This window comes from Pleurodeles waltl, chromosome 6 (assembly GCF_031143425.1).
Source record: "Pleurodeles waltl isolate 20211129_DDA chromosome 6, aPleWal1.hap1.20221129, whole genome shotgun sequence".
In the NCBI taxonomy this organism is placed as follows: Eukaryota; Metazoa; Chordata; class Amphibia; order Caudata; family Salamandridae; genus Pleurodeles; species Pleurodeles waltl.
Genome location: NC_090445.1, coordinates 1,670,048,229 through 1,670,075,869, shown reverse-complemented (window position 1 = coordinate 1,670,075,869; position 27,641 = coordinate 1,670,048,229). Strand labels below are relative to the sequence as shown.

Sequence of the window (27,641 nt, the reverse complement as noted above, 5' to 3'; positions counted from 1 at the left end):
CTTGGTCTACTGGAAGAATCTGAGGATCATCTGGTATCTTTCTTTCCCCATCCAGGTCCAACTATCTACAGACAAGCGGTCCTATGAACCAGGCAAAGACATGGAGCTCACCTTGAAAGCTAATATGGGATCCTTCATATCTTTGAATGCAATGGATATTGCTCTGTATGAAGTCATACAAAAAAGCAACAGACCCCTGGAAAGAGTTAAGTCAAATATTCATCTCTATTGAAAAAACTGGGGCACTTTAATGGGCTTCATGGGAGCACATATAAGTGGTGTTCTTGGGAGTGATTCCCTAATAACTCAGATGACAACATGTTTGAAAGATTTGAAGGTACACCTTCACTACACCACTAGATATCTCACAGCCCAAACTTACACTTTCAGCCTTTCCACCTAGATAAAGGTTGCTTCTAGGTGATCTGTTGCTTCCTCGAAAACAGTAACACACTTTCCTATTACTACAGTTTAACCTTGACATCCAAAAAATCACAACACATACATCAAGGTGACACACAAACCTTAAACCAATTACATTCAGTTGACCATTCACTTCGGAGGAGCTTGCAAGTATTTCCAGAATATGTTGTCCTGTTGATTGTATGCCAGAATATCAATAACATATATACTTGACTTGAATATTGGGGTCTAACTATTGCACATGCACTGTGGACAGATTTTCGATTAACTCCATTTGTCGTGGTGGTGGGGGGGAGGTGGTATTTCTGTAAACAATATTTAGGACACTATAATTTTGCCAGACAATAATTAGGCCACAATGTTTTGGTACTATACCTTCTCTGACCAGATGTTCATTTTAGGAGAGTTTCGGTGTGTCATCAACATGAATTTCCTCCTGACAGTGCTCTCTGCTGCATGTTTCCTCCAACGGTGCACTCTGTGTGAGTTTCCTCTACACAAGGTCCTCAGCGCTTGTCATCCTAAGGACTGTGCGGCCTGTGGGCACTGTTTAAAAATTTAGATGCAATTAATATTAGTAATGAAACAATTCTACTTCATCAGAGTCATCCACACACACCCCTGACTTTCTAAGCTCAAGGAAGCCACTGCTATTTCACTGCGTGTAACTAATTACCACAAACGTCCTCCTCTTGGCTTCTCAGACAGCCACTTTCACCCAATCTGCAGACCCAATTCCACTCAAACCTTCGCCAAAGAAACTACTGCCCTCATCAGCTCCCCATTCATCATCTTATTCAACAATATCTTTTATTGAACTTCAAACTCCTAAGCAATTTCTCCAGAACGGTTTTGAAACACCCACTTTTCAACCTTTTTGATACTATGAATGTCAAACAACCTGTTAAATCAATCCAGACCAACGTCAACATTGTCAGTATTGTTTTTATAACTGATTCAGGGTTGTATTTTCTTCTCATCGCACTGTTTTATTTGATTGTACATTTATTGATTGTCCTATAGGAGGTGCTAATAAACTTTATCTTTCAAACTCAAAAAAGATGAAAAGATGAAAAAAGCAAAGAAATTAGGAAATAATAAAGAAGAGAACATTGGAAAGAAGGAAAAAAGTTAAAAGAAACCAAGAAAAGAAATCTGGAAAGAACAAAAGAGGTGGAAAGAATGAAAGGGAACTAGAATGAAAGGGGGAAGCGCTTATTAGCAGTAAACAACAAAATAAAGTGAGACAAAAGAAAAAGGAGGAAAAAGAAACAATGTGGTAGTATGCAAGAAAAGAAAGGGTAAGATTAAAAGAACATTAAATGTAAAAATAAGTCAAAGAAAAACACAGAAAGAGAAAATAAGGAAAATAAAAGATATGAGATGTTAGAAAAATGAGACAAAAAATAAACATATGAGGCGGTGGTAAGAAAGATGCAGATAAATTGAACAATTAGTGGAAATATGGAGGGTGGAAAGAAACATGGAGATGACAAAACAAAAAAAGAAGACTGGAAGAGTAAGCAAAAGGAGAAAGAAAAAATGAAGAAAAGAAGGAGGAAGTGGACTATAGTAACAGTAGGAAAGAAAAAGAAAGCAAGAGGGAAGTGAACATAAAAGAAAGAGGGAGGAAAAGGAAAACAGGCATAAAATCACACAAGTGGTGAGAAGGGTAGATTGCGACAAAAAGAAAGAGAATTAAGGTGGTGAGAGAGGGCAAAAAAAATATGAGAAAGAGATTTGTGAAAACAACCGGAGCTGGGGGTATCTCACTTTTAATTACACAAGTGACGTTTTGCGTAGTTCCTGATTATTGGCCCGCCAAGTCTTGACTGCTATTTCTCATGAGTTCTAGTTGACCCTGCAAATGGATTTGCTTTTTTCTCGCGAGTTAACTTTAAAATAGTTATTTTGAAAATGGGTGGATTTCACAAAACAACTTAAAAGGGATGCAAAAATGATATATTGTCATGACAACCCATGTGAAGAAAACTTAAAAAACTAGCGGCAGTGATCATAGCATTCGTGGTAACTATGGGCTGTTCATCAGAGGATTAAATTGCACACCCTTCGTCAGGGCCCTCCTATCCCTATATGTATCCCTTGAAATACAGCTACATCTATACCTTGTAATGTGGATACATGTACTGCTTGAAAATACTGCTACATGTATCCCTGAAATATTGCTATATGTTCCCTTGAAGTACTGCTACGTGGAACCCTTGAAATATTGCTACATTGCCCTTGAAATATTGCCTTTTGTTTAGTTTGTACTTGGCTTGTGCAGATATTTAAGTGGGCATCTGTAAGAAACTGATGCTGATCTCTTTCAGTTCAAGCATGTCTTCAGGAGAATGTGTTGGAATTTTGCATCCAGGCCGGGAATCGCAATGAGATTTTAACACTGTTCTTGGCTTGTTGGAAAACCTCCTTTCACACCTCTAACTTGTGTTTAAGTGTCTAATGTGAGGAACTGACTTTGTGGAAGCCAGCCTACAACATGTTAAGTCACTTAGGGCCAGATGTACAAAACGTTTTGCATGCCGCAAACAGCGAAATTTGCTGTTTGCGCCATGCAAAACGCGCATTGCGATGCTCATTCTCATTTTGCGAGTCGGTAACTTGGTTACCGACTCGCAAAATGGGAATGCGACTCGCAAATAGGAAGGGGTGTTCCCTTTCCTATTTGCGATTCGCATCGTGATGCAGAATTGCTTTGTAACCGCGAACGCGGTCGCAAGGCAATTCGCACTTAGCACTCATGTGAAGTGGGTGCTAACCCATTCGCAAAAGGGAAGTGGTCCCCAGGGGACCCCTTCCTCTTTGTGAATGGCTCTGAAAAAAATGAAACCAAATGGTTTCATTTCCTCGAGTGTATTGCAACTCGTTTTCCTTTAAGGAAAACGGGCTGCAATACAAAAAAAAAAATCTGCTTTATTAAAAAAGCAGTCACAGACATGGTGGTCTGCTGTCTCTAGCAGGCCACCATCCCTGTGAGTGCAGGGAATCGCAAGGGGGTTGCACATTGCGACCCACCACATTATTATCAATGAGGTGGGTCTTTGCGACCCCCTTGCGATTCGCAGATGGTGTCAGAGACACCATCCTGCATATGGGTTTGCGAGTCGCAAACCCATACTTACCTCCATCTGGCCCTTAGCTCCAGAATATTGGGCCAGATGTAGAAAATATTTTTCCAGCTGCAAACAGCGATCCAGACTTTGTATTCGTAGAAATGATTTTGACAAACCCTATCTTTAAAATTAAATTATTCTTAAAATGGCCCATAAGTAATCTCTTGTTTTAAGGGGCGCGCGATAGACGTCCCTTCCAAATAGGAATTGTTTATGAGATGTATCAAAGTTTTGTGACTGAAAGCTGGTTGCAAACCATTGAAAATGTACAGACTCCGGAGTTTTTGCAGTAAGCTTTTTGCAAAAGGGAAGGGGTCTCCATGAGTTCCCTTCGACTTTATAAATGAAAAGAAAAGATTGCTCGGGAGTAGGCGGTAGTCCAGAGGAAGACTGCCAAATTTGTTTTTAAAAGTACACTTTTGTAAAGCATCCCCATTTCGTTCAAGGAAATGCGTTGTATTTAAAAAAAGGTTTTCTTCATTTAAATGAGATTACATACATAATGGTCTCCTGACTTCATGGGGCTCCCATCCCTGTGTTAGCATCCAATTGGATTAAGTAGCAATTTGCAACATACTCATTAATATTTATGCGGTATTTTGGATTAAAACCCATTCTGAACGAGAATTTTGCAAACCAACCTATTAGCACATAGATGAGTTCCTAAATTACACACTGGTTGCGACCAGTATTTTGTAACCAGTGTTTTGTCCATCAGGCCCATTGTTGATTAAGAACATATAATATTTTTCTTAGTAACAGAATCCAACTACTTAGCTATCTTCGAGGAAATTTCAGATTTCCGTGTGAACCATGACCAGCTGTTTCAGTGTTTACTTTAAAGCTATGTCCCTGTGGTTGGGAAAACGTTTCACAATTTAGCTAGGAGTTCAGTTGTATAATTAAAGGAATGCATAGCGGAAACAGTGACAAAGCATAGTATGGCATTGCATTGAGTTGTTCTGTGACACACATAAGACCCTCAATGAAACTGATACTCACTACTCAGAACAGGAGTAGCATTAGTGGCTCAGTATTCTACACCTGAGTTCTGCTGTGCACCCATGGGGGGTTGGGAGTCAGTGTGCCTTTTTAGGGGTGCTGTTCCCTGAGATCAATATGCTTCTCTATTGTCAAAAATAACAATAGTTCCTAAGGATTCACTTAATAAACTTTTAGTTAGTCAAATCCTTATAATCTGACTGTTGATATGAATCATGTATAATAACAAAATTATTCTTTCAGCCAAGGCTTCCACACAGGTACAGGAAATTTATTTTGATATGTTTTAATAAAAAGACATTCAAGATGTGAGGACTGTGCAGTGCAGAAGATTAAAATAAACGGGAAACATACAGGTGTAATGGTCAACACATACAGTTAAACATAATCAGGCTGTACATAATTAGGAACACAAAGGGGTGCTAGGTAGGATTTGTCTGCTGTTGGAACATCAGAATGATTCTTCTGCTGTCTACACATGGCTGTGATTATGTTTCCAAATCCAAATCTAACTTGATTTATAGAGCGGGACTTATCCCCCTGAGGGGTGGGGGCAATATCCAGGCTCTGGGTGTTGTGGCTGCGAGCAGGTTGGCTATTCCTCAAAGAGCCATGTTTTGAGTTTTCTCCTGAATTCGATGAGGGTGTTCGTAGTCTGCAGGTGTGTGGGTTGTTCATTCCAGATCTTGGCGGCGAGGTAGGAGAAGGCGCGACCTCTGCTGCGGCTGCGACCAATTTTCTGGATTTGGTTGAGGGCGAGGTTTGTTGAGCAGAGCTCTCTGGCGGGCCATTAGAAGGAGAGTCTGTGGTTGATGAGGTTGGGTCCAATGTTGTGGAGGGCTTTGAATGCAATGGTGAGGACCTTGAATTTGCAACTCTTGTGCACAGGCAGCCCGTGTAGGTCTTTGAGGTGGGGGGTGATGTGGGTCTGTCTTGGTGGATCCAGGACGAGTCTTGTGGCTGTGTTCTGGATGGTCTGGAGTCGGTTGAGGAGTTGGGCGCGGAGTCCGTAGCCTAGTCTGCTGGTGATAATGGCTTGAGCTACTGTCTTTCTGGTTTCGGAGGGGATCCATTTGAAAATTGTGCATAGCATGGGGAGTTGGTGGAAGCAGGATGAGGCTACTGTGTTTATCTGTCATTTGAAGGTGAGTTTGTTGTCAATGATGATGTAGAGATTACGGGCATGTTCTGTCGGGTCGGAGGTTGTCTGAGTAGGGGTGCCACTATGAGTCGCTCCAGGGGAAGGAGTTGTTCCCAAAGATGATCTCTTCTGTTTCTTACATATTCAATTTAAGCAGTTGGATTTCATCCAGTCGGCGACGTGGCTCATAACTTTGCTGAAGGTGTCTCTAGGGGAGGCGTGGTCTTCGGAGAGGGAGAGTATGAGTTGAGTGTCATCGGCATATGAGATGATGTTAAGTCTATCAGAATGCACACTCTCAGCCAGTGGCATCACGTAGGTGTTGAACAGGGTGGGTCTGAGAGAGGAACCCTGGGGGACTCCACAAATGGTGCTCTGAGGTTCCGAGGTAAAAGGTAGGAGGTGAACTCTCTGGGTGCATTCTGTGATGAAGGCATCGATCCATTTGAGGGCATTGCTTCTGATCCCAACATGGTGGAGTCTGAAGGGGAGGGTGTAGTGGGAGATAGTGTTGAATGCAGTGGAGAGGTTAAGGAGGATCAATGCTACCTTCTCTCTTTGGCCAAGGAGGGACCTCATGTCTGTTGTGGCTTTAAGGGCAGCCTCAGTGCTGTAGTTGGTGTGAAATCTGCATTGGGAGGTGTCCAGTAGGTTGTATTTTTCCCAGTGTTTGGATAGCTGTTTATTGCTGGCTTTTTCCAGGATCTTAGCTGGGAATGGGAGCAATGAGATGGGCCTATAATCTTTGAGTGTGCTGGGATTTGTAGTTGGTTTATTGAGGAGCAGCTTGACCACTGCTTGTTTCCAGGTTTCGGACATGGTGGCCGCTCTGACTGATGTGTTGACAATGGGAGTGAGTATTCAGCTGATTTCCTTTTGGCCCAGGTTGAAAATATGATGGGGGTAAGGGTCGTTGGGTGAGCTGGAGTGTGTTGCGTTCATGAGGGCCGCTGTTTCCTGAATGGATAGAGGCTTCTAGTCCATGATCAGATGGCTGTGAGATTCTCCAGATGGGGTCAGTAGATGTTTGGTGTTGGTGGGGTAGGGAAGGAAATTGCTGTAGATGGCTGTGATTTTGTTGTGGAAGTATTCTGCCAATGAATCATAGAGGGTCTGAGTAGGTTGAAAGGAGTTTTAGGTGGCTGCTGGGCAGGAGAAGAACTTGATGATCCTGAAAATGTCATTTGGGCAGTTGGAGCTTTCCTCAATGTGGTTCAGAAGGGTGACCTTTTTTTGCTTGTTTGAGGCAGAGATGGTATTTGTTCAGAGCACCTTTGAAGGCTGAGCAGTCCGTTTGGTCTCTTCTGTAGCGCCATTGTCTTTCTAAACACTTGCAGTCTCTTTTGGGTGTGCGGAGTTCCGGGGTGAACCATTTTTCCGCTTTGCTGGATCTTCTGCAGGTAGAGCTTAATTGGTGCTGTGGAGGAGCTATTCAGATAAGCTGCTGGCTTGCTCTAGGTTGTCTGAAAGAGTAGGTCTGTTGGAGTGAAGGGTGTTGATCCATTGGGTACTTGTGACTTTCCTCCATTTGCGTAGGGGGGGTGGCAGGAGACTGGTGGAGTGCTCCGGTCTGTAGGTTATGTAAATGTACCAGGTAGTGAGTGGTTCAAGTGAGTTCCAAAGTGTGGGAGAACTTGATTTTGATGGTGGCTGTGAAAATTGGGTCAAGGATATGACCTGCGGTGTGTGTGTGTGGGGGTGGTGACCAGTTGTCTGAGTCCCATGGTGCTAAGGTTATCCAAGAGGTCGGTGGAGTTGTGTTCTAGGGAATTGTCCAGGTAGAAGTAAAGATCGCCCTGAAATATCAAGGGGGTCATTATGAACTCCGGCGGTAGGTGGTAATGTGGCGGTATGGAACGGGAAGAGGCGCTGCTACCGCCAGCAGTGCCTGCCATCAGAACACCGCCAGGCCGTATCGATGATGTTACCTTACCACCATCAGCCAGTATGGCCGCGGCTGGATTTCGGCCCTTCTTGTGGCGGAAGTCCAGCTGTGGTCGTAATCTGGCGAACGGATGGTAGCCGTGGTGACGGTCTTTTGGTAGCCGTCACCGATGCGGTAGGTGGCTTATACCGCCAGTGTCTTAATGTGGGCCCTAGTCTGTTGAGTCAATTGCTAGAGGGGCGATGAAGAAGAATGTTTTGACCCATTCATGTAATCAATACCAGGTTATTTATCAGAGCAAAAGGGTACAAGCATATTTGCAAAAACTCCACCTGAGTGGCAGTGATCAGAGAGCCAAAGGACTCATCAACACTAATTAAGTGTAGAGTAGAGTGAGACTATCATTTGCATTATAAATGCCTTTGAGTCTACCGGAGTTTAAATGTTTAGTGGTCTAGGAGTCAAATCATATTAGCCAAATACTTATCAGCGTATTAGCAAATGACCTTCGGTGTCACCATCCCCCCAAATCCAGTGTCTGGTAAGCTGTGTTTTCAGTAGTTTTCAGTAGTTATGAAGGCATGGACATCATTTAGGTGTTGCCAGGGGTCGCAGCTGCAACCCTTGTCACTGCCCCTGTGACCCCTGGCAGTGCCTTTGTGACCCCTGGCCTCAGAGGGGGCAGAATCAGTGCCTGGAATACAGGGGCAGCTCGTCCAGGATGTCGGTATGGGCTTCACATTCTTGGTTTTCTATCAATATTTTTTATTACACAAATTGTGATTACTATTATTACTATTATTCACTATTATTGTAATAAAAATGGATTACAATCAGCTGTAATATGACACTATCTTTCAGCTAAGGTAAGTAAAAATGCTTTTAAATGCATGTTGTATGCATGCTTGTGGATGACTGTGTATGTGAGAGAGAGTGTATGATTATGCATTTATGCATAAGCATGTGTGTGTGATTAAAAGTAAAGGTCAAATGGCATATGATGTCACTCCTGCTACATTTGGCACTTTGGTGAATTGATGCCCATGTATGGAGGACAGGACATAAACAGTTTCGTAATTCAGGCTAAAATATAGGCCACTGAACTGAGAAAGACCACTGGTCAATGATACTGTTGTTACAAAGGGAAAGGCTACAGTTCAGTAATATTGTTGGAGTACAGGGAAATATTACGAATCAGCGATATTGCCACTGTATGTCAGTGATGTAACTATCATTCACAAAAATAATGCTTCTATTTACCACAAGGAAACGTCACAGGTCTTTACTGCTGCCAATGTTTAAGGGAAGGTGACCAATACGAAATGTTGCTCTTGTACGGGAATATGTCCTGTCTATAATTTTTATATTTTTGCCATTATGTGGAGAGATTATTTTGGGCATGTAATTTGCCAATTTCAAAAGTGTTTTTGTTGCAATTGTTTAGGTAAATGCTCCAGATCCATAAAGCTGCCACTGCATAGGTTAAGGTCACAGGTCCATACTGTTTCCTTTGTCCATGGAAAGGTTACAGATCCTTCTGGTAGCTTTAGGTCAGGAGAATCTCACATACTTTCAAAGATGGTATGGTGTAGAGAAAGGACATATTCACAATATTTTATTTGTCCAGGGAAAGGTGCCATATCTTACAGTTGCCATTGCCCAGGAGTTCTCATGTTTCCATAATGTTGCAATTGTAGCTGACAGATCAGTGTTTTCATTGTGTTCTCTTTCACATTGAACCCTTTTGCTACAGGTACTGCGAGAGTTTGAAAAGAGTGACTTGGGCTGTGGTGCTGGAGGAGGAAAGGATAACACAGACGTGTTCAACTTGGCTGGACTTACCATTATTACTAATGCCAATGCAAAGGCAGCAACTGGTCAAGGTACTTGAACACCATATTACCTCCTTCCATAGGCAAACAGCCTTTAATAGGACTAACTAGTCCACCTGTCTTCTCACCACCCTGGTCATAATTGTGTTAACTTCTCCTAACTTCCAACACATAGCATAAAAGAATAGATCTCAGATACCAGACCTCACCTTCTAAGATGGGACTGCCGTCAGGTGTCTATTTTGGTGCTCTATCTTCTGTCAGTTGGAGTTGACCAAGAGAGAAAATTGCTTTACAAAATAATGTTCTGGTTACATACTGCCACAGTTGTCTCGCTTAACTAAGCCTTGTCCGTTCGAGCTCTTCTCATATGGCATTATGAATAGTGTGGTCTTCAGTCCTAATGTAATTTATCCATTCTGCAATACTTTTATTAGTTCATTGAAAGGTATCAGAAGGTACATCATCCAAAATGTTTTTCTATGTGGTGTACCAAGATTCTGTGTCGCCACCAGCTTTACCTTCCCCACTGAGTACTATTTTTCATAATTACATATCTTATCTGCATTTTGCATGCTTCTTCTGAAGATGTATTTTTCCTTGTAGACAGTCCCTGCCCCAGTTCCAGATCAAGGCCTCTAGAGGCACAAATTGGCTTGAGTGGCAATGATGTCTTCTGCAGTAGTTATTGCCTACTGGCCTGTGGCTGTTTCTATTTTGGTTTCCACATCCCTCACGGCTGTGCAGTGCCTCCACTCTGTCTGCATCCTTCATCGGATTTCATCTTCATGGTTGGGCATGATACCTCAGATGATGAATCACCAGTGATGTCTACTGTGGTGACACAACACCACGCTTTGCTGTTCATTTCTCTTTCTGTACACCCCAGCACAGTTCAACAGCCATTGCGTATTCTTTAGAATTGTGAAGTCATTGAACGTAGTGTCCTCAAACTCTTTCTCCTGTGTGGTTACTTTAATCTCACCCTGTAACTCCTTCTCTGTTTGGTAGCCTCACTTTTTCCCTGTAGTGTTGTTTGCTGACCTCAGCTCTGATCCTGTAACTCCTTCTGTTTGGTGGCCTCACTGCTCATTCATGACCTCTATCCCCTCTTTAGTGGCCTCAACTTGCATTGTGTAACTCTTTCTCCTATTTGGTGACCTCACCTTCCATCCTGGTACTCCTTCTCCTGTTTGGTGTCCTCACTTCTTACCCAGAAGGTTTGTCTCCTTGTTGGTAGCCACACATCTCATCTTGTGACCTCTTTTCTCTGGATTGGCCTCATCTTCCACCCTTAAGCCTCATCTCCTGTGTGCTGGTGTCACCTCCGGCTCTTTAAATCCTTAATGTTTAATCTTTGTTGACCTCCCTTTCTAGCCTGTCATTACCTTTCCAGCATTGGTCCCCCCTGCGACCTATGCAATCTAAAAGCTTACGCTAACGGGTTGATGGAGTTGGGCCTATCAGAGTAAGGACATCAAACCGCCCACCCTATACAGACCGTCCAATTTATTTTTTCTATCTGTCACAGTCATAAATCTTCATGGGTACAGGACAGAAAAAAAGAAATATGAACATCCCAACACCCTGGGAGTTTGTTCCCAAGGTGGAGGCATCATTTATGTTTTGTTTTTTTCAAACTACATACTCTCACTTTGGGAGTTTGATTTGCAAAATCAGAAATGTTTGATGCACGACTGCCAGAAAGATGCAGCAGACACACACCAGAGTTTCAGCACTTTCAGTTGAGCTGCCGGTGGTGATCTCAAAATATGGCAGGTGGTAGTATGACAGGGTGACGGATTTGATGTACTCTGCAACCCAGAGGGATGGCTGGCCAGCTGCCAATTTCTAAGTCAGGCCCTAAAACCATTGCAACCACAAAATAGAATTTGAAATGGTACACCCCTGTACAGCCCTAAAGGTGTCAATATAGGTGTAAATGTACTCCAGATGGGCCTTGGACTAAGTCAAGCAGCACACATGGCTAACCACTGGTACTGCAATGTCCTCTTGTAGAAAACAATGGAGGCAATGAATTAAAATTATAACCCATTAGAATTAATGTGAATTAAATTAATTCTAAATTTAAATTGTGTGTATGTGTAGATAGATAGATGAATAGATGAATAGTTAGATAGATAGATAGAGAGATAGAGAGATAGAGAGATAGATAGAATTAATACAATTGTTAATTTAAACAAAAAGTCATATTCACCTGAATTGAAAAGTAAATTAAGCATTTTAACTTATTTAAAAAAAATTAAACATATCTAACTTAAGTAAAGACATAACGTTTAACCATGATTAGCACAAATTAAATACAAATAAAATGTTTTTCATGATGGATATTTTATAATTATTGTTTAAAAAAATATTTAAAAATTAAATGAATATATTTAAACTACTTTATTATCTAATACATATTTGTTTGAAGAGTTAATGTGTAATAGCATTTTACTTTATTACTTTCAGGTTAATATTAATTATTTTGCTCTATTTTACATTTATGTTATACGTCATAAATAAATATTATCAATTAAAATATTTTAAAAGACCCATACAATACAATTGCAAACTTTATTAAATTTCTTTATATCTTACCCTAGGAATATCTCCACTAACAGGTGAAAAAATATTAGTAGTATATTTACCCTCATAAATTTTGTTTTAAGAGGCTCTATTCCCTCATTTTTGGGGGTGTAGACATGTAAGTCTACACCTAGGTATAAATCACCACTCTGAAATAGTGACTAGCAAAAAAGTAGAGAGTTACACCTAGGTGTAGGATTAGATCTACACCCGTAAATCTAAACATGTATATTTACCTTTTTTTTTATCAGGTTTGTTGTTCCCAAAGATAATGGTTAAATTATCACAGTGGCTGTTCAGTTTTCAACTTTTAAAAGTTTTCAAGTAAAAACAAACTTTCCACTTTCCAAATGGATAGCGAGATAAGTACACCATTTGAATCTTTTATATGGGCAAGGTGCAGAACGTCTGTTACGGGTAAGTAACTTGGGATGAGATGTACAAAGCCCTTTAGCTGTCACAAACCCTGTGATTAAAAAAACACAGGCCTTCATTCCGACTTCAGGACCGCTGAAGCCGCTGCAGGCAAAAGACCGCCAGTGCTGGTGGTCTTTTGCCCACCATATTGGGAGTCCGTGGAGGACTTCTGCCCATTTCTGGGTGGAAGTCCAACTCCAAAGTGGCTGGTACATCGCCAGCACCGCCACTGCAGCAGAATTCTGCCTGCCGTATTACATAATATGGCTTGGCGGATTCCTGCTAGCGTGGTGGTGCTGGCGATGCAGGACCGCCAGGACCCATCCCCTCCCAGACCTCCTCCTCAACGGAGAAGGCAAGTAGGCATCTGAACGGGGGGTGGCAGGGTGTTTGTGTGTGTGGGTGCGTGTCTGTGGAAGGGGGTGGTGAATGCGTGCGTGTACGCGAGTGAATGGGAATGTGTGTGTGCCTGTATGTGTGCGTGTATGGGGGTGTCTGTGTTGATGAATGTGAGTGAGTGGGGGTGTCAGAGGGCATGTTTGCGAGTGAGTGGGGATGTCTGTGTGGATGTATGTGTATGCTGATTGGGTGTGTATGTGAATGCATGCATGCATGAAGGGGTGAGGGGGTATTTTGTGAGTGTGTGGACAGGTGGGGGAACGAGTGCATGTGTGGGGACCTGTGTGCATGTGTGTGCCGGCGACAGGAATGGAGATTCCAGTTGCCGGGTGCGTGACTGCCAGGGTCACCCCGCCACGGAAAGCCTGGCGGGCCAGACGGAATTGTGGAGGCTTGGTGTCTGCCAAGCCGCCACAGCTCATAATGTGGCATTTCTTACCGACGGCTCTGTGGTGGAACAACTGTAATGAGGGCCACAGTCTTTGTGACTTCAAAAGAGCTTTTCGCAATCTACAAAAGCTTGTTTCATAAGTCGTGAAAGTGTTTTAGACTCCTAAAAGGGTGTTTTCAGTCCTTTTTGAATTGCAAATTGCAAGGGGTGTAAGAGAGGCGCCCCTCTCCTATTTGTTACTTGTAATGGGATGTGTCAATTATTTGCTTCCACAATTGTGGTTGCAATCCTAGATAATTTACTAACTCTCAATTTGGCATAGTAACTTCTTGGCAAAGGTGAAAGTGTCCCCTGGGTACAGCTTCCCCTTTGGGACTCATGTATTTAACCCCTGGAGCGGTGAAGCAGGCAGTGACCCTGAAGATCAGTGTTTGCTCACCCCACTATGATCCTAAACTGTAAACCTTTTTTTAAGGCAGCCTCAAACGCAACACCTGCCTCTTTAATGGACACTGGATGTTTTTAAATAAAAATGTTTCATGCATGGTAAAGCAAATGCATGAACAGAAACCTGCGTCCCTTGTTTACCTCCGTTTCTACATTGGCAGCAATTCACAGCGATTCGCATATTAAAATATGCCAAATTATTTTTCATTAGGCTGGTCATTTTTCAATGCCCTGTGAATCTACAGTTTCTAATGCCACCTATTAGTAGTAAGACTGCATCTCAAATTGCATTCCCATATGTAAACCAGTTAATGTGCAAATTATTCACTTTAAAAGGCAATTTTTGGTTGTATTCCCTGACAAATATTGATAATCTCATTTACGGTGCCAATGATCCTAAATTTACGGTATGATCCTGAATTGTTTAATCCACCTCTCCTACATGCATTTCTTTTCTAGATGAACCCTGCACAGATATTGTGAGACCAAAACGAGACGTCAGCTTTGATGCCAAAAGGATAGAGGCAAGTAAGTGACCTTTATTGTGTATTTATTTAGGAAATTCTGCCTAATTCGGAAAATCAGACACTTATACACCAACATTTGAACATCTTTAGCTTAAAGAGATTGGATGCAGGGTGTTAGGGAATGGCATATGTAGAAGACATCTGAGCAGGTAGCTTGCATCAAAAAAATACAAAGCTGACTAATATTAATAGAACAAATGTTGATTTAAATCTTATTATTTGGGGTAACTTTAATCAGAAATCGTCTTGCTGTTTACTTTAGACGTCAACATTTTTTGCCCATTTAAACTCAGATAGATTTTCTATAACCTGAACTGCAAAGTCAGGCTTTTGACTGACGGTGCAACATCTTTACATTAATTTAAGGATTGTTAGCTAATCATGCTCATCAAATTTGTTTTCATCCATTTTTACATGTTCATCTCTATTCATAGCATTTCCTACTTTAGTCCAGGGGCATCCAGTGCTCTGAAAGTGGTTGCAGGCATCACATTTTAACTTCGCTCATTGGCAGATGCCTTTTGCAATTAAATGGGCCAGCTAGAGAAAAGTACAAAGTCTGGCCTCTAATCTAGACTTGCATCATCAACAAGGATAGGCTCCAAAATGCTCCTTCGATGACATCTGATTGATTTGTAAAACATATTTTGACATCATTCATAGAGGGCTCCTTTAAAGGGGCTATCGGAGCATAGAGAAAAAAACAATTCTCTTTACCCAGTCCAGCATAGACATTCCAGTCCAGCATATCTAACAATCTCCAACAGTGGACATTCCAGTCCAGCATATCTAACAATCTCCAACAGTGGACATTCCAGTCCAGCATATCTAACAATCTCCAACAGTGGACATTCCAGTCCAGCATATCTAACAATCTCCAACAGTGGACATTCTAGTCCAGCATATCTAACAATTCTCCAACAGTGGACATTCCAGTCCAGCATATCTAACAATCTCCAACAGTGGACATTCTAGATTCTTGCTTTCTTTGATGATGTATCCAGGGATTTTGAGATGTATTGTGACATCATTCACTGGATGGCCCCTTCAAAGCTTGGGAAGACAGCCCAGCCATGCTGCCTCCTATCATACCATTCTCTTTGATTTCCAGTAAACTCTTTTCACCATAAGGATGTGAGAAAATGCTGCCTGGATGGCATGAAGCATTACCCCACGGAAGAGACCTGCGAAGCGAGGGCCAGTCGCATCAAAGTTGCTAAATTGCGGCTGCGCTGCATTGAAGCCTTCAAGAAATGCTGCAATTTGGTGGAAGCGGAGTATACGGGCAAAACTCTGGAACTGGCTCGAATGCGTACGTTTAAATTCACCACAACATTGCTTTGTTAACTTTACGTTCATGCATTTTGATATGTCACTCCCATGTATGGTTAATTAATTCTGGAGACATGCAGTCATATTGAGTTCAAGTCTGAGATCTGCATTAACTTGCCCACACACACGGACACACACACATGAGTGCACCACACACATACACACACACAAATGATCACATGAACAAACAGACACACACACAGGGACACACACAACACATGGGCACACACACCCACAGACACGTGAACACACAGGCGCACACACACATGGGCACACACACATAGAGACACACACACACGGATACTCACATGCGGACAAAAACTCGTACACAAAATATGTGAAATACACACTTTTTCTGTTTACATTACCAACCATGATCAGGAATGAAGAAAGTGAAATTCCTATAAAGTCCTGCATGACCAAGACCCATATAGTAAAAGCAGGGGTGAAAGTTAGATCTCTGTGTGCACGAGTCTAAAGTACCTTAGGTGTGCAAAGACTGCTCTTTTGCTTATTTTTGTTTTTAAAGGTTGCAGTTGGGGCTCCTCAACCGAGTTGTAGCGCGCTGCTCCATGATGATGGTCTTAGTCTGTGGTAGAGGGCACTGTAGAGTCCCCAGTGAGGGTGGGTGCAGGTCCATCCTCAGGCAAACCTTCATAGGACAGACTCCACGTTTATATGAGCAAACTCCATTGGTGCTATCCAAGAAGTCAACACTACAAACATCTGCGCCATCTGTTAGTGTATAGAGCACCTGGATCCTAAGCCAACCCAGTGCTTATATGTGCAACTGCAATTACAACCAGGGCCTTCCCAAAAGGAGCCAAACAACAAGAAGAGGCCCCGAAAAAAAACAGCGCCACTAATGTTTAGGCATCACCGTATTCAAAAATTACCACCCAGGGTATATAAGGGGTATTTACTGTTCTCTCTACTTCAGCTAGGCTAGTAACCAATGTGTGAACTAATTGAAAGTCACCCATGCCTCATGTTGGATGCGGCCGATTCACAAAAGCATTTCAGAGGGTGGGAAGTGTTACTACAGGAGTACTCTTTTACGTACTCTTGCATGTCTTTGTGAATCAGCCCCAACATTTACAGCTCTGTATTAGAAAAAGTGCAAAGAGGGCACCTTCCTTGCTATTTGCACCAATTGTGTATGATTATTCTCTGAACGTCCCATTTTAGATGTTTTGGGGCAAATCCACAAAAGCATGTAGGACTACATAAAAGAGTACTAGGTGTACTAATTCACATACTCAGCAAAAACATACCCAGTTATCAGGTTGGGGCATTTGCTAAAGAGGCACCTTCTTTGGCCCTGCTTGCGAGAAGTGTGGAGTGGAATCCTAGTTGTGATTCTGCACTGCACAATTATCAGTTGCCCAGGGTATTCCTGAGTAATATTCAGCACTGCATGTTATTGGTTGCTCAGTGTATTCTACTGTAGAATTCTGCTCTGTAGCATTTTCAGTTTTCTGGTTTCCCACATTTGGATTTCCGTAAATAGAGGAAACAGCATCAAATAAAAGTGGGGAAGGGTGGATGAGATTTCTTATTCTAACTCCAGCTCTACAAATATCGAAGAAAATACATAAATCAGAGAGGTGAGATTTACTAATCTAATACCAATCCAAGTAAATTTAGTGATAACGCCTAATTAAAAGGAGGTAAATTTACAATCATAACACCATTATTCCAGATATTGGTGAAAGTATATGCATTTGGAGGTGGATAGAAGACCGTCAGTTTTATCAACCAGCTCCATTCCCAAAATCAATGAATTTATCACATATATTTTGTGGGTGGTTAGATTTACTATTCTAATTCCAATCCCACAAATATTGGTGAGACTGCAGACATATGGGAGTGAACCCTAAGTTAATTTCCCAACTGAAAAAGCACAAATTGTTTGAAAATTAAATAAATAGGGGCAAATTACCATTCTTTCGCACAATGCAGCAAGGAAACACAGCAAAGCAACATGTTGCCCTGCGTTGTGTGAAAGGGAGAGGGCAGAATGTTTTTCCATATTTACAATGATTTGGACATTTCTGCTCGCTTCATGTGCTTGCACACATAGTGCATGAGTGCTTTTGTTACAGGCAGGATTGTTTTTGTGCAGGAAAGGACACATTTTCACACAAAAGTAATCCTTAGGGACACATCTCTCATCCTATGGGTGCTGCGGAATGAAGAATGTTAGGTACAGGCACCATTTCATTTCCAGATTTACAAGTATTTGTAAATGTGGGTTTTCATCCAAATACATGGGTGGATGAATGGCAATACCCATGCTCTACCCATGTAAGACCTACCTGGTGGAAAGTAATGCCAGGCAGCGCTAGGCACTGTGTTGAATTACTTTGTATTTACTAAACCATGCAAAACCATGTAAAGTGGCTTTGTGTAGCTTAGTAAATCCCAAGTAAAGACTTGCGTTCTTTGCAAAGACTTGGGTCTCACAAGGACAATGCAAGTCCTTAGTATATCTGCACCAGAGTGCACAAATTAAAATAAAAGACTAAAATGTCTTTGTTAGGCATTTTATGTTTTCCACAATTATAAGAAATACTTTATATATAAATCTGAATTTAAGATGTTAATATGTATGTTAAAAATATCTCTCTCTCTCTATTGATATATATATCTTACCCCGTTTGACAAATCTCCACAAAACTTTCATAGTTTGTGCATTGAAGATTTCGGGGTGAATCATCACTAAGCGGGGGCCAAGAATATCATCATCGATAATATCACTGCAACACTTGCAATAGAATTAATTATGAGAGAACTGTGCATAGCGGGGGTGAGAGTTATAATTACCGTAGGGCACGAGTTATAGCTACTTGAAATAACTATAAATCTAAGTGGTGAATTTCAATGGTTTTTTTAAGTTCAAAATGTTACGTTGTCACTGAAATTTACACCTATAATGTTACTTTAACCTTTGTTTTTTCAGTGAAAAATATATATTTATATATATTTGTATGTATGTACAATGTTTTACGAGCAAAGAAACAAAAAATACATTATTTTTTATTTAACAAGAAAATATTAAAAAATATATATCAAATTAAATAGTAAAGCAGGTTTTTCAAAGTACTACAGTTTGTAAAACAAAATTAAGATGTGTAAAATAATCTTCATCAAAATGATAAACTACTCACCCAGACCTTCAAAAACTCAATCTTAATATAAAAAAAACTAAAAAAACACAAGTCTGTTTTTCAATATATATTTAGTAAGATAAAAGTTATTTTTATTCATCAAGTAAAATAACACAAATTAATAATCTTATTAATCCAATAATTATTGATATATTTATAACATTACCTTCATAGCAAAAGACAACCCACCTATAACTTCGATAAAGCCCACAAGCTGGAAAAAATACCCAACTAAATGTAATATTATGAAACAATAATCTAACATATATTTATATACAAAAATATAGCAAAAACATATTCGAAATACATTAAAAAAATCTTATACTGTGGTGTATTGTATTTTGATTATCAATATTATTCTCAAACATTAAGAAAGGGTATACTTACCCCTGATATTATGTCGTATTTTCACACTGTTGTTTTGATCACAATAATACGGTCACATTATAATTTGGAGTCCATACTCTAGTATCACATTTTCCAGGAGGTAAGCCCTTGGTTGGACTGACTAGATAGACAGGCAACATAGTTTATTCCTTGTGGACTGTGGGATTGTAACCACTCCCCTGCACTCGCTTCTTAGATTTCAAGGTGGTCAGCAGCTGCTATGCTTGACTAATGCAACTTTATACACATGTATCTAACTACAGCTATATTTCAAAGAAATTTAGTGATCACAAATGAGCAAACTGTTTGGGGTTTACTATCACATAAGTTTAATTAGACATGCTCCATCTGCGGTTTTCCATTAATAGCCAGCTAGCTTTACACTTTAGAAATACCAAGACATACATACATATATTATTGCGACAGCAATTTTTTTTTCTTCTGTACATCATGGCATATGTTTAGTATTGGTTCCTTATTTAGGAACATACCACTGTCATTTTGTGATTCAACAGATTGTCTTTTTTACAGATATAAGGAGTCTCTTTGATGTGGATTCACCACAAGTTCGTAGCTTTTTCCCTGAAAGCTGGATGTGGAAAACCCACAAAATCACAGACAGGTACTGCAAATAATATATAAGATTTAATGCAATTATTGTATTGTGAAGAGGTCACATGCATCTGGCATTTGATGTCATAGCCAGGGGTGCATTTCACAGAGTGCTGTGATGGTCACAGTCATGTTTGGAAGTGGTATATGTCCAAGATGTCCTACTCAGAGGTGCACCTTGAAGGGTTAATGATGTGATAGGTTTGAGAGTATGTAGGATGAACATAGGTCATGCATATGATATCATATTCGGGGGATCATATGAAACTTTTTTATCATGTCATAATCAAGGATGAACTTTGATCAAATCTATCAAGCCATAGTCAAGGACACAAATGGGCCAGGTCTATTATGTTATAGTTAAGTGTACGAGTGGGTTGGTTGAGTGTTTTAGTCAGGAGCACACATTGTTTGAGCTAGGAGGTAACAGTCAAAGGTAAAATTGTGATGGGTTTATGACATCATAGCCATGAATGCCTATCTCTTGGGCCTATGAGATCATAACCTGGAAGGTATGTGGGTTGGGTTTATGATGCCATATACAAGGTCACCCATTGGTCAGAACAAAAGGCACATCTTTGCTGAGTTTCTGTAATACCATAGGCCAGGATGCTTATGGGTAAGTTTATGTTACAATGCTAAGGACACAGGTACACTGGTGAGTAGGCACAAGTACACAGGTGGGTAGAGTCTCTGTTGTCACAGTTGGTAGTATTAGTGTGTTGGGTCTTCAGTGTCAGGGTTACAAGCAATTGTGGACCAGATCAGTTCTGGGGTGCTACCTGATTTGGTTTTAATTCTGCCATGCTTTGTGTTGTCTATGAAGTATACATTTTTCGAACTAACAAAAGAAGATTTTATGTAACTGGAAAAACCTTTCATAAATATATATTATACATGCCATCCAATTGTGTTTTCACACAGTGGTTTCAGAGTTGAATGGTGACATGAGAAAGTGTATCCGTGTGGAGGTTGATTTATTTTGTGTGGATTGGTCAGCACCTTGCGTAGTTTTCTTTGATTTGATATTTCTACACTATCCTCTTAGTTTGAGGGGTTTCTCTGTTTTTGCGAATTCTGTAATGGGATGGCTCCACCCACAGTCTTATTATCCATCTCATTACCAGAGGTGTGTGCTTTTTTACTGGATGGTTGAAGTTGTACATATATCCTGATCATTGGCCTTCACAAAGTTTGCAGAGATTTCTGTTTTTTCTACATTTATGGGGTGGAATAATTATCCATGCAAACTGGTAATATCTACTTTTTAGTTTTACCTGGTGCTAAATCTCCGTGCCACTTTATCACCTATTGAATTTAAAAACACTCACCTTGTGAATATTAAACTGCAAGGATGTGGCAATCAGATTATTTTCACGAAAAACCAATATGCATGCCTTTGTCCCAATTGTACCATGCAAAACCACATGAAGAAATCTTCAGAACTACAGGAAGTATTTTAGTATTTAGAGTAATTACGAGATGTTCCGAAGAGAAGAACCTGGCAAGCTGGTACACACCTGCCCATCACGCTTCCTTTGGCTTCCATTGTCAGAGTAGTCCATGGACTTTGCACTAACCCTGGTGGGGCCTCCAGAGGTCAAAGGTCCTCGGAGCAATGCACATAACCACAAAGCAGCAGTTAATTCTCCATTCTAAGTCTATGTGCTATGCACTCTTCTGTGTACATGCTATGACAGTTACCACTACTAAGGAAGCTATGGTTTTTGCAAAAGGTTGTCCAACCTAGGTCTGTGCTTCACTCTTTAGATTTGCTTGCCCTTTTGAAGAAACTGTTGCCACTTGTCCCTATTATAATGTGACCCTTTTTATAATGCACATAAGATGAAGATCACTTGGCACGTCCACACAGTATACATGTTCTTTATAATATAATGAAGTGCGATACTCTTTTTTATGTTCTCAGATCAGGTTCCCAGTCCTTGTCATTTACTCTACCAGATTCTTTGACTTCTTGGGAAATTCAAGGCATTGGTATCTCTGACCAAGGTAAGCACATGCTGTGTTGGGGCTTTTGCAGTGACTAGAGATCTGCAGCCATCCTGTTGCCAGAATTTCATCACATTCTATTGAGAGTATAAGTAACCATGCTAATGACTTTTTATAATTGTCCCTATATGACACCACATGACCTGAACTCCAGGATATTCTGTCCTATCTAGGCTATCTGTTAGAAACCTTTTCTTTGAACTGCATTTACAATGAAATATTCACTGATATTTAGTTCCAATCTGGTAACCTACATTGAAGTAGTGGAGGGTGAGAGAGACAGCTTCAGGGTGAGTAAGAGAGGAACAGTTATTATTATTGTAAAGATACATTTGAAACGTCACAACACACATCTAGCATTTACATACAATTATTTCGCTCACAGTCACTACCTAGAAGTTGAAATCTCAGGACATGACATGGTAAATTTCAGTTTTCAGTGCTATATCACACTGAAATATCCCTGTATCAGACTTTAAGATGGAGACAGTGACAAAACTGGACGGCCTTAAAGCAGTTCAGTAAGGGCAAGCTGCATTACATATTGGGTCATTTATTTATTCATCAATGTGTCTCCCCCTTGATTTTCTCTGTCCACTTCTCTGCACCTCTGTCACAGAACTTGAGCATTTTCCACTGATCTGTCCATGAAAATAGTGCTTTACTTAAAGTACTTGAATGCAAGGCACTTATTACAAAACCATCAATAAAACATAACAATTCATCTGTTTCTCGAAAAGGGAAATTTAAGACAACAATGAAGACAAAGAAAAGATTGAGATAGCTAAAGTGCATTTTGAGCAGATTGAATGTGAGAGAACAGAATTTCTATTGGCAGGAAATCTGTAATTTTGAGATATCAGCATCAAAGAGCTAAATCTTGAGAGGACAGAAGGTATAAGGTGGCAGAAGGAAGAGTGCAGAAGCCCAAGAGTGTATGTATTAAGGTTACGGCTTTGTTCATATGGAGTTCTATGTTGTGATAAGCACGGCAGAGCCAAGGAATGGAAATGCAAAAAAAGTGTGAAGATCAAAACTGAAAATAAGATGTATGAAAGAGCCACCGTGGATGGGCGAAGTATTGAGAAATGTTGGGTATGTAACTAGGGCAAAACAGAACGTAGAATGGAGTGCTGAATAGATTGCAGTGGTAAAGAGCACACTGGAGTAAGATTAAAGAGCAATGCCCATACCAAATAAATGAGGAGATTGAATAATCAACATTATTGAAGGCAGTAAACAAATCTAATAGCAGACAGTAAATGACCAATTTGTTGAATACAAATCACAGTGAACCAAAGTCCTGGGAAGGCCTGTGTTGTTGGCCGTGGTCTGGTTTGAGAGGTTCAAGAGGTCCTGTTTGGCTCAGTTATGGTAGAAACAATAACTTTACCCCTTTTCTGATGACAGAAGCTAGAAGCTGACTCTGAAGTGCATCAGGAAAAGGGATGCTGAACAGCAGGAAAATAAACCCACCAACTTAGTGTCCATTCAAGCTATCCAATTTCCCTTAACAACAAATACATACCTCAATATTTCTTGAGGGGGAATGTGTGGGTCTACCATGTGTTCGTGTGATGGGTCGGTCAGGCTAGGCAATAAGTCAATTTGAATTTGAAGCAGGAGAGGCAATTCTGAATGTTCCAACAAGATGGATCATCAATTTAAAACAAGTGCAGAAAACTATTGTTAGTGATAATTTTGCCTGCTTTTTAGCCCTGCTGGTATTTCATGTTTTCAAAGACCTCTGCAATACATTTCAAAGAAAAAAGGACCTTTTTTCTTGTATCTTATAAATGCATAGGTCAGACAAAAAAAGCAATATTATACTGATTGGATATGCATATGATCATTATGTACTGAGCTTTAACAGCAGTGAATGATTTAATCATTGTTGTCTGGTAAAATAACCATGTTTCTACTGTTAACTCATAAATAACACTTTCCTTTGTACTAGTGCTGTAGTCCAAATTCACAAGTTCACTTATTTAACATTTGCTTGTAAATATGAAAGATCATATCTTTGTTCTTATTATTACAATAGGGGTTTTGTTATGTTTAGCGAGACCTGGGTTATGTCCCTCATTAATGTGACCTGCATAAGTAATGTATTTTAAATGCGTACAATTTACATTTGACATACAAGGCATATACAACGGGTACAGTTTACATAACAATGTCTTGCCATAAAACACCAACAAAACTCTATCCTTCAATTGTAGCAACAAAAACCAAAATCTCAGTGTTTATCAAACATGTCTATTTTTTACACCCTACTGGTGATCAATAAGTCCTGCAGTAGTGCCAAAAACAACCAGAAGTTCCCACTCCTGACTATACTATCTTGGAGTAGCTCTTCTGGTCATTTATTTATTATTTTATAGACACAACCAAGTATACTTTTTACCACAAATGCAGGAGTAGATACAGCTCTTCATCCTGATTCGGACCATCTGTCTGTTTGCATCCATTTTGATCATTACAAAGTATAAAACCCATACTGGGCCTGTACTAAAGAAGGAAGGCACAATGGGCATACTATGTTTAGTCCCCATTAAAGACATTGCCAATGAAAGATTATAGGCTTGGAGTAACAACGTTAATCTAGTGCCAGGATACTGTTGTCGAACTGTTAGCTAATTTTTAAAGCAAAGAATTTGTTTGTGCATTAAATGTGACTTTTGCAAGCATATTGGTTTCTTTATATGCTTTCAAAATGGTTCAGTGAGCAAAATGATACCTGCTGAATTTTCCTGTAATATGTAGACCATGGGTTCTGTTCCAGCATGGCAAACTCAGGCTTCCATTTTTCTGAGGTTGGTATGCTAAGCACCATTGCATTAGGTAATAGCGCACTAGTTATGTACAGTGCTTAAACAGAAGGATATGAACCGTCATATAAAAACAAGTTATCAGACAAGATAAATAAATAGACTCACTGTATACACTAATGGTATCCCCCTCAAAAGAGGAAGCACCGCTTTTTAAAAACTTTAATTGATGAATCTTACACATCCAATATCACAATCATACAATTTCTCTTTTTTCCTATATGCAGAATTACAAAATAAAGTATATACTTAAAAATATGGAGAAAGGATGTGGGGGGGAATGAAGGGAAGAGTATGAGAGAATGGGGTAGGCATGGAGTTTAAAATGAGTCTAAATTATGTTTTGCCTTCAAGAATTATAATGTAGCCCTATCAAACATTTATTTAAGTTTACCTTTTCCCGAGCAGATGAATGAAAACGGAACAGCATAATATTTGATTTTGTACATTAAAATTAACTTTCAATAGCTTCTCATATTCCTTTGGCTCACCAAGGGTTAGTTAAAAGGAGTCAACAGTTGGTTTGTTTTTCATTGTGAGGCCCTCATTCCATGGGTTGTAATAAAATGATGTGGTAATTCAATATGAAAACTTATCAATACTGAGGGGTTCAGTTTTCCTAAGTGTAGTATTATCACATCACTCTGTTTTATGCATCTTGCATTAAAGGCTGCTTCAGTAATTCCTCATGTTTTTCTCCTTTTTAAGTGCAAAACTTGGAATATTTTATTTTTCCCATGTACATATTTTGCCCGGTTATACCTGTAGTGGACTTGTGCATGGAAAAGTGTTTCATTTGTGCACTACTTATAATCACAATTCGGATGCAAACCTCTCTTTGCATTTGAATATGAATTACTGGGGCACTGAGAAGGAGGCCCTATTTCTGTCCATCAGCCACCGGTTCTCCCCGGAAACAGCGTTAAAATACCTATATGCATGACATGATACTGCAACATACAGTGGAGTTCGGCACAAACAACTTACCTCCTGCATTATAAATGCCTGAACTTGCCAGAAATTATGGATGGAAGTTGTTTTTGCTCACTCCTTGGCATATAGTAGCAATGGCTATTTAAAGAATGTAGATGGGATGGAGAATTATAGCGGGTGGTGTATAGTTTATCTGGTTCCATATGTGAAAACTGTAGTCATTATCTATCTTGCTCCAGCTCCAAATCAAATTTGTCAGATAATGTTATGAATCCATGTGCCTGCACGCCTGTGCATTTTGCTACTTCATTAAAAATCTTTTAAGCCTAGCAGAGGAACAGGACCACATCTTGGACCACTCTCACCCTGTATGAGATCATTATTGGTGCTGTTCTGCACAGCTTTACTCATGATAAAAAAGTGCTGTCCAGGTGTAGCCAAGTCGACTGAAATTGTCAGACCCATTTCATCAAAGTATGCCTTGCGTCGAGTCTCGAGTAAACAAGTACTTTAATCTTTTGTGTTTTTTTGTTCTCCTTTTCTCCGTCTTTCTCCTGCAGGTCTCTGTGTGGCTGATCCGGTGAGAGTAGAGGTGTTTAAAGATGTCTTCCTCAATGCGCATGTGCCTTACTCGGTTGTCCGCGGGGAACAGATTGAGCTGATTGGCTCTGTTTATAACTACAGAGACTCCAGAGTTAGGGTAATCAGTTTATATTTTCAGAAATGGTCAGCTTTCCTAATACACAGTAGAGATGTATGCTGAGTAGTACTTTTAATATCCCTTTCACATCTATGTTATCCAGCCCAACCTGGATCATGGTTCCGTGTTGCAGTGTTTGATATTCTGTTGTTTGACCTTGGGTCTGGAGGCCAAGCAGACACATCCTTGCTTCTGCTGGGGTGCTCTGCCTACATTTTACTTAACTCGTCTCCACAAAGTATACCTGGAACTATATTAACATGTAGATTACTTATTAAGCTAGGTTACACAATAGTAAGGAATTCCCCACCAAGGGATAAGTAGCTTCCTGCTTACCTTCATTAAACAGCTGATCTAGGGTGACTGCCTTCCTCCAGGTCATTTTGGACACAGTATTCTGTCTTGGACTTTTGTGTGGTAGCCTGAATGATTCTAGATGCTGCAGTCTTGCTCTGCTTCTATTGAACTAAAAAGACTAGCACGCCTGAAATCAATGATTTGTGAATGGAAAGTTCATGTCTGGAGACAGTGTCCGTAATTAGCAGGAGTGAGGTGATCACTTTAAAATAATCTAACCACAGGTCACAAAATCCAATAAAAATGTCAATATTTAAACAAATGCATATACAAGAACATGCACACAGAACAACATGTTGCAAGTTTGTTTGTGCCAGTTGACATAAAGATGCCAATTGGGGGATGATACAATAGATATTCAGAGTGCATTTTCATGATGCAATACTCCCTGTTCTTTTATGAGCACAACACCACTCAAGAGCATGTGTAGAGACACGAGTGACAGACTCCAGGTGATTTCACAGACATTTATCATCCACAGTGCTTAAGGCTACTGACAGAACTGAAAGGATCAGAAGACCCTTGGTCTCGCTAGATAAGGATTTTTTCAAGGCCATTGAGCAGGGTTGGTTCAGTCTCCTATCTGAAGTGAATACAGGTTGATGTTAACCCACCATGGCTCTGTCTCAAGACATTTTTGAAAGCCGCTAGCCAATATCTTTTCAGGAACCTTGGATAACCTGGGTAGGCAAGTATGGGTCAAATGTTTTGTCAGCTCTGTTAAATGATTCGTTACCACCACATTGTACCTCTTCTACTTTAAAGAACTTTGCCTCTCAATGCTAAAGTCATAAACTCATGCTTTGGGGTTTGTTTCTGAAAGACCAAAACATGTTGGTTGAATCTCCATTAGATGGTAGCATGGCCAGCATTGCTGTTTTGCTGAAAGGGCTCCTACCTTGTCAGAGACAGAACTTTTGGTGAAACTTCCATTTCAGCACAGCAAACTGGCAGCTGCCTCAGTTGGAAATGTGCCCCCAACCAACCTTTCACTTACCTTCATATATAGGTGGTAGGACTAGATGTGGGTGACTTAGCAAATTAGGAGGGAGAGCCAAGCCAGAGCCGAGCCAAGGGTTTAGCTCAAATCTCATAGCCCACGCATGAGCCACGCCCTGA

General features: G+C 40.3%; 1 protein-coding gene across 1 annotated transcript in view; it reads left to right on the top strand.

The window, feature by feature from the left end:
• C5 (complement C5) overlaps window positions 1–27,641 on the top strand; it is a 234,277-nt gene that overhangs the window by 98,581 nt on the left and 108,055 nt on the right. The window contains exons 14-20 of the mRNA XM_069241656.1: window positions 56–205; window positions 9,339–9,468; window positions 14,123–14,191; window positions 15,302–15,502; window positions 19,611–19,701; window positions 21,619–21,701; window positions 26,026–26,165. Of these exons, the coding sequence (XP_069097757.1) occupies window positions 56–205; window positions 9,339–9,468; window positions 14,123–14,191; window positions 15,302–15,502; window positions 19,611–19,701; window positions 21,619–21,701; window positions 26,026–26,165 (864 nt within the window). The remainder of the gene's footprint in view (window positions 1–55; window positions 206–9,338; window positions 9,469–14,122; window positions 14,192–15,301; window positions 15,503–19,610; window positions 19,702–21,618; window positions 21,702–26,025; window positions 26,166–27,641) is intronic.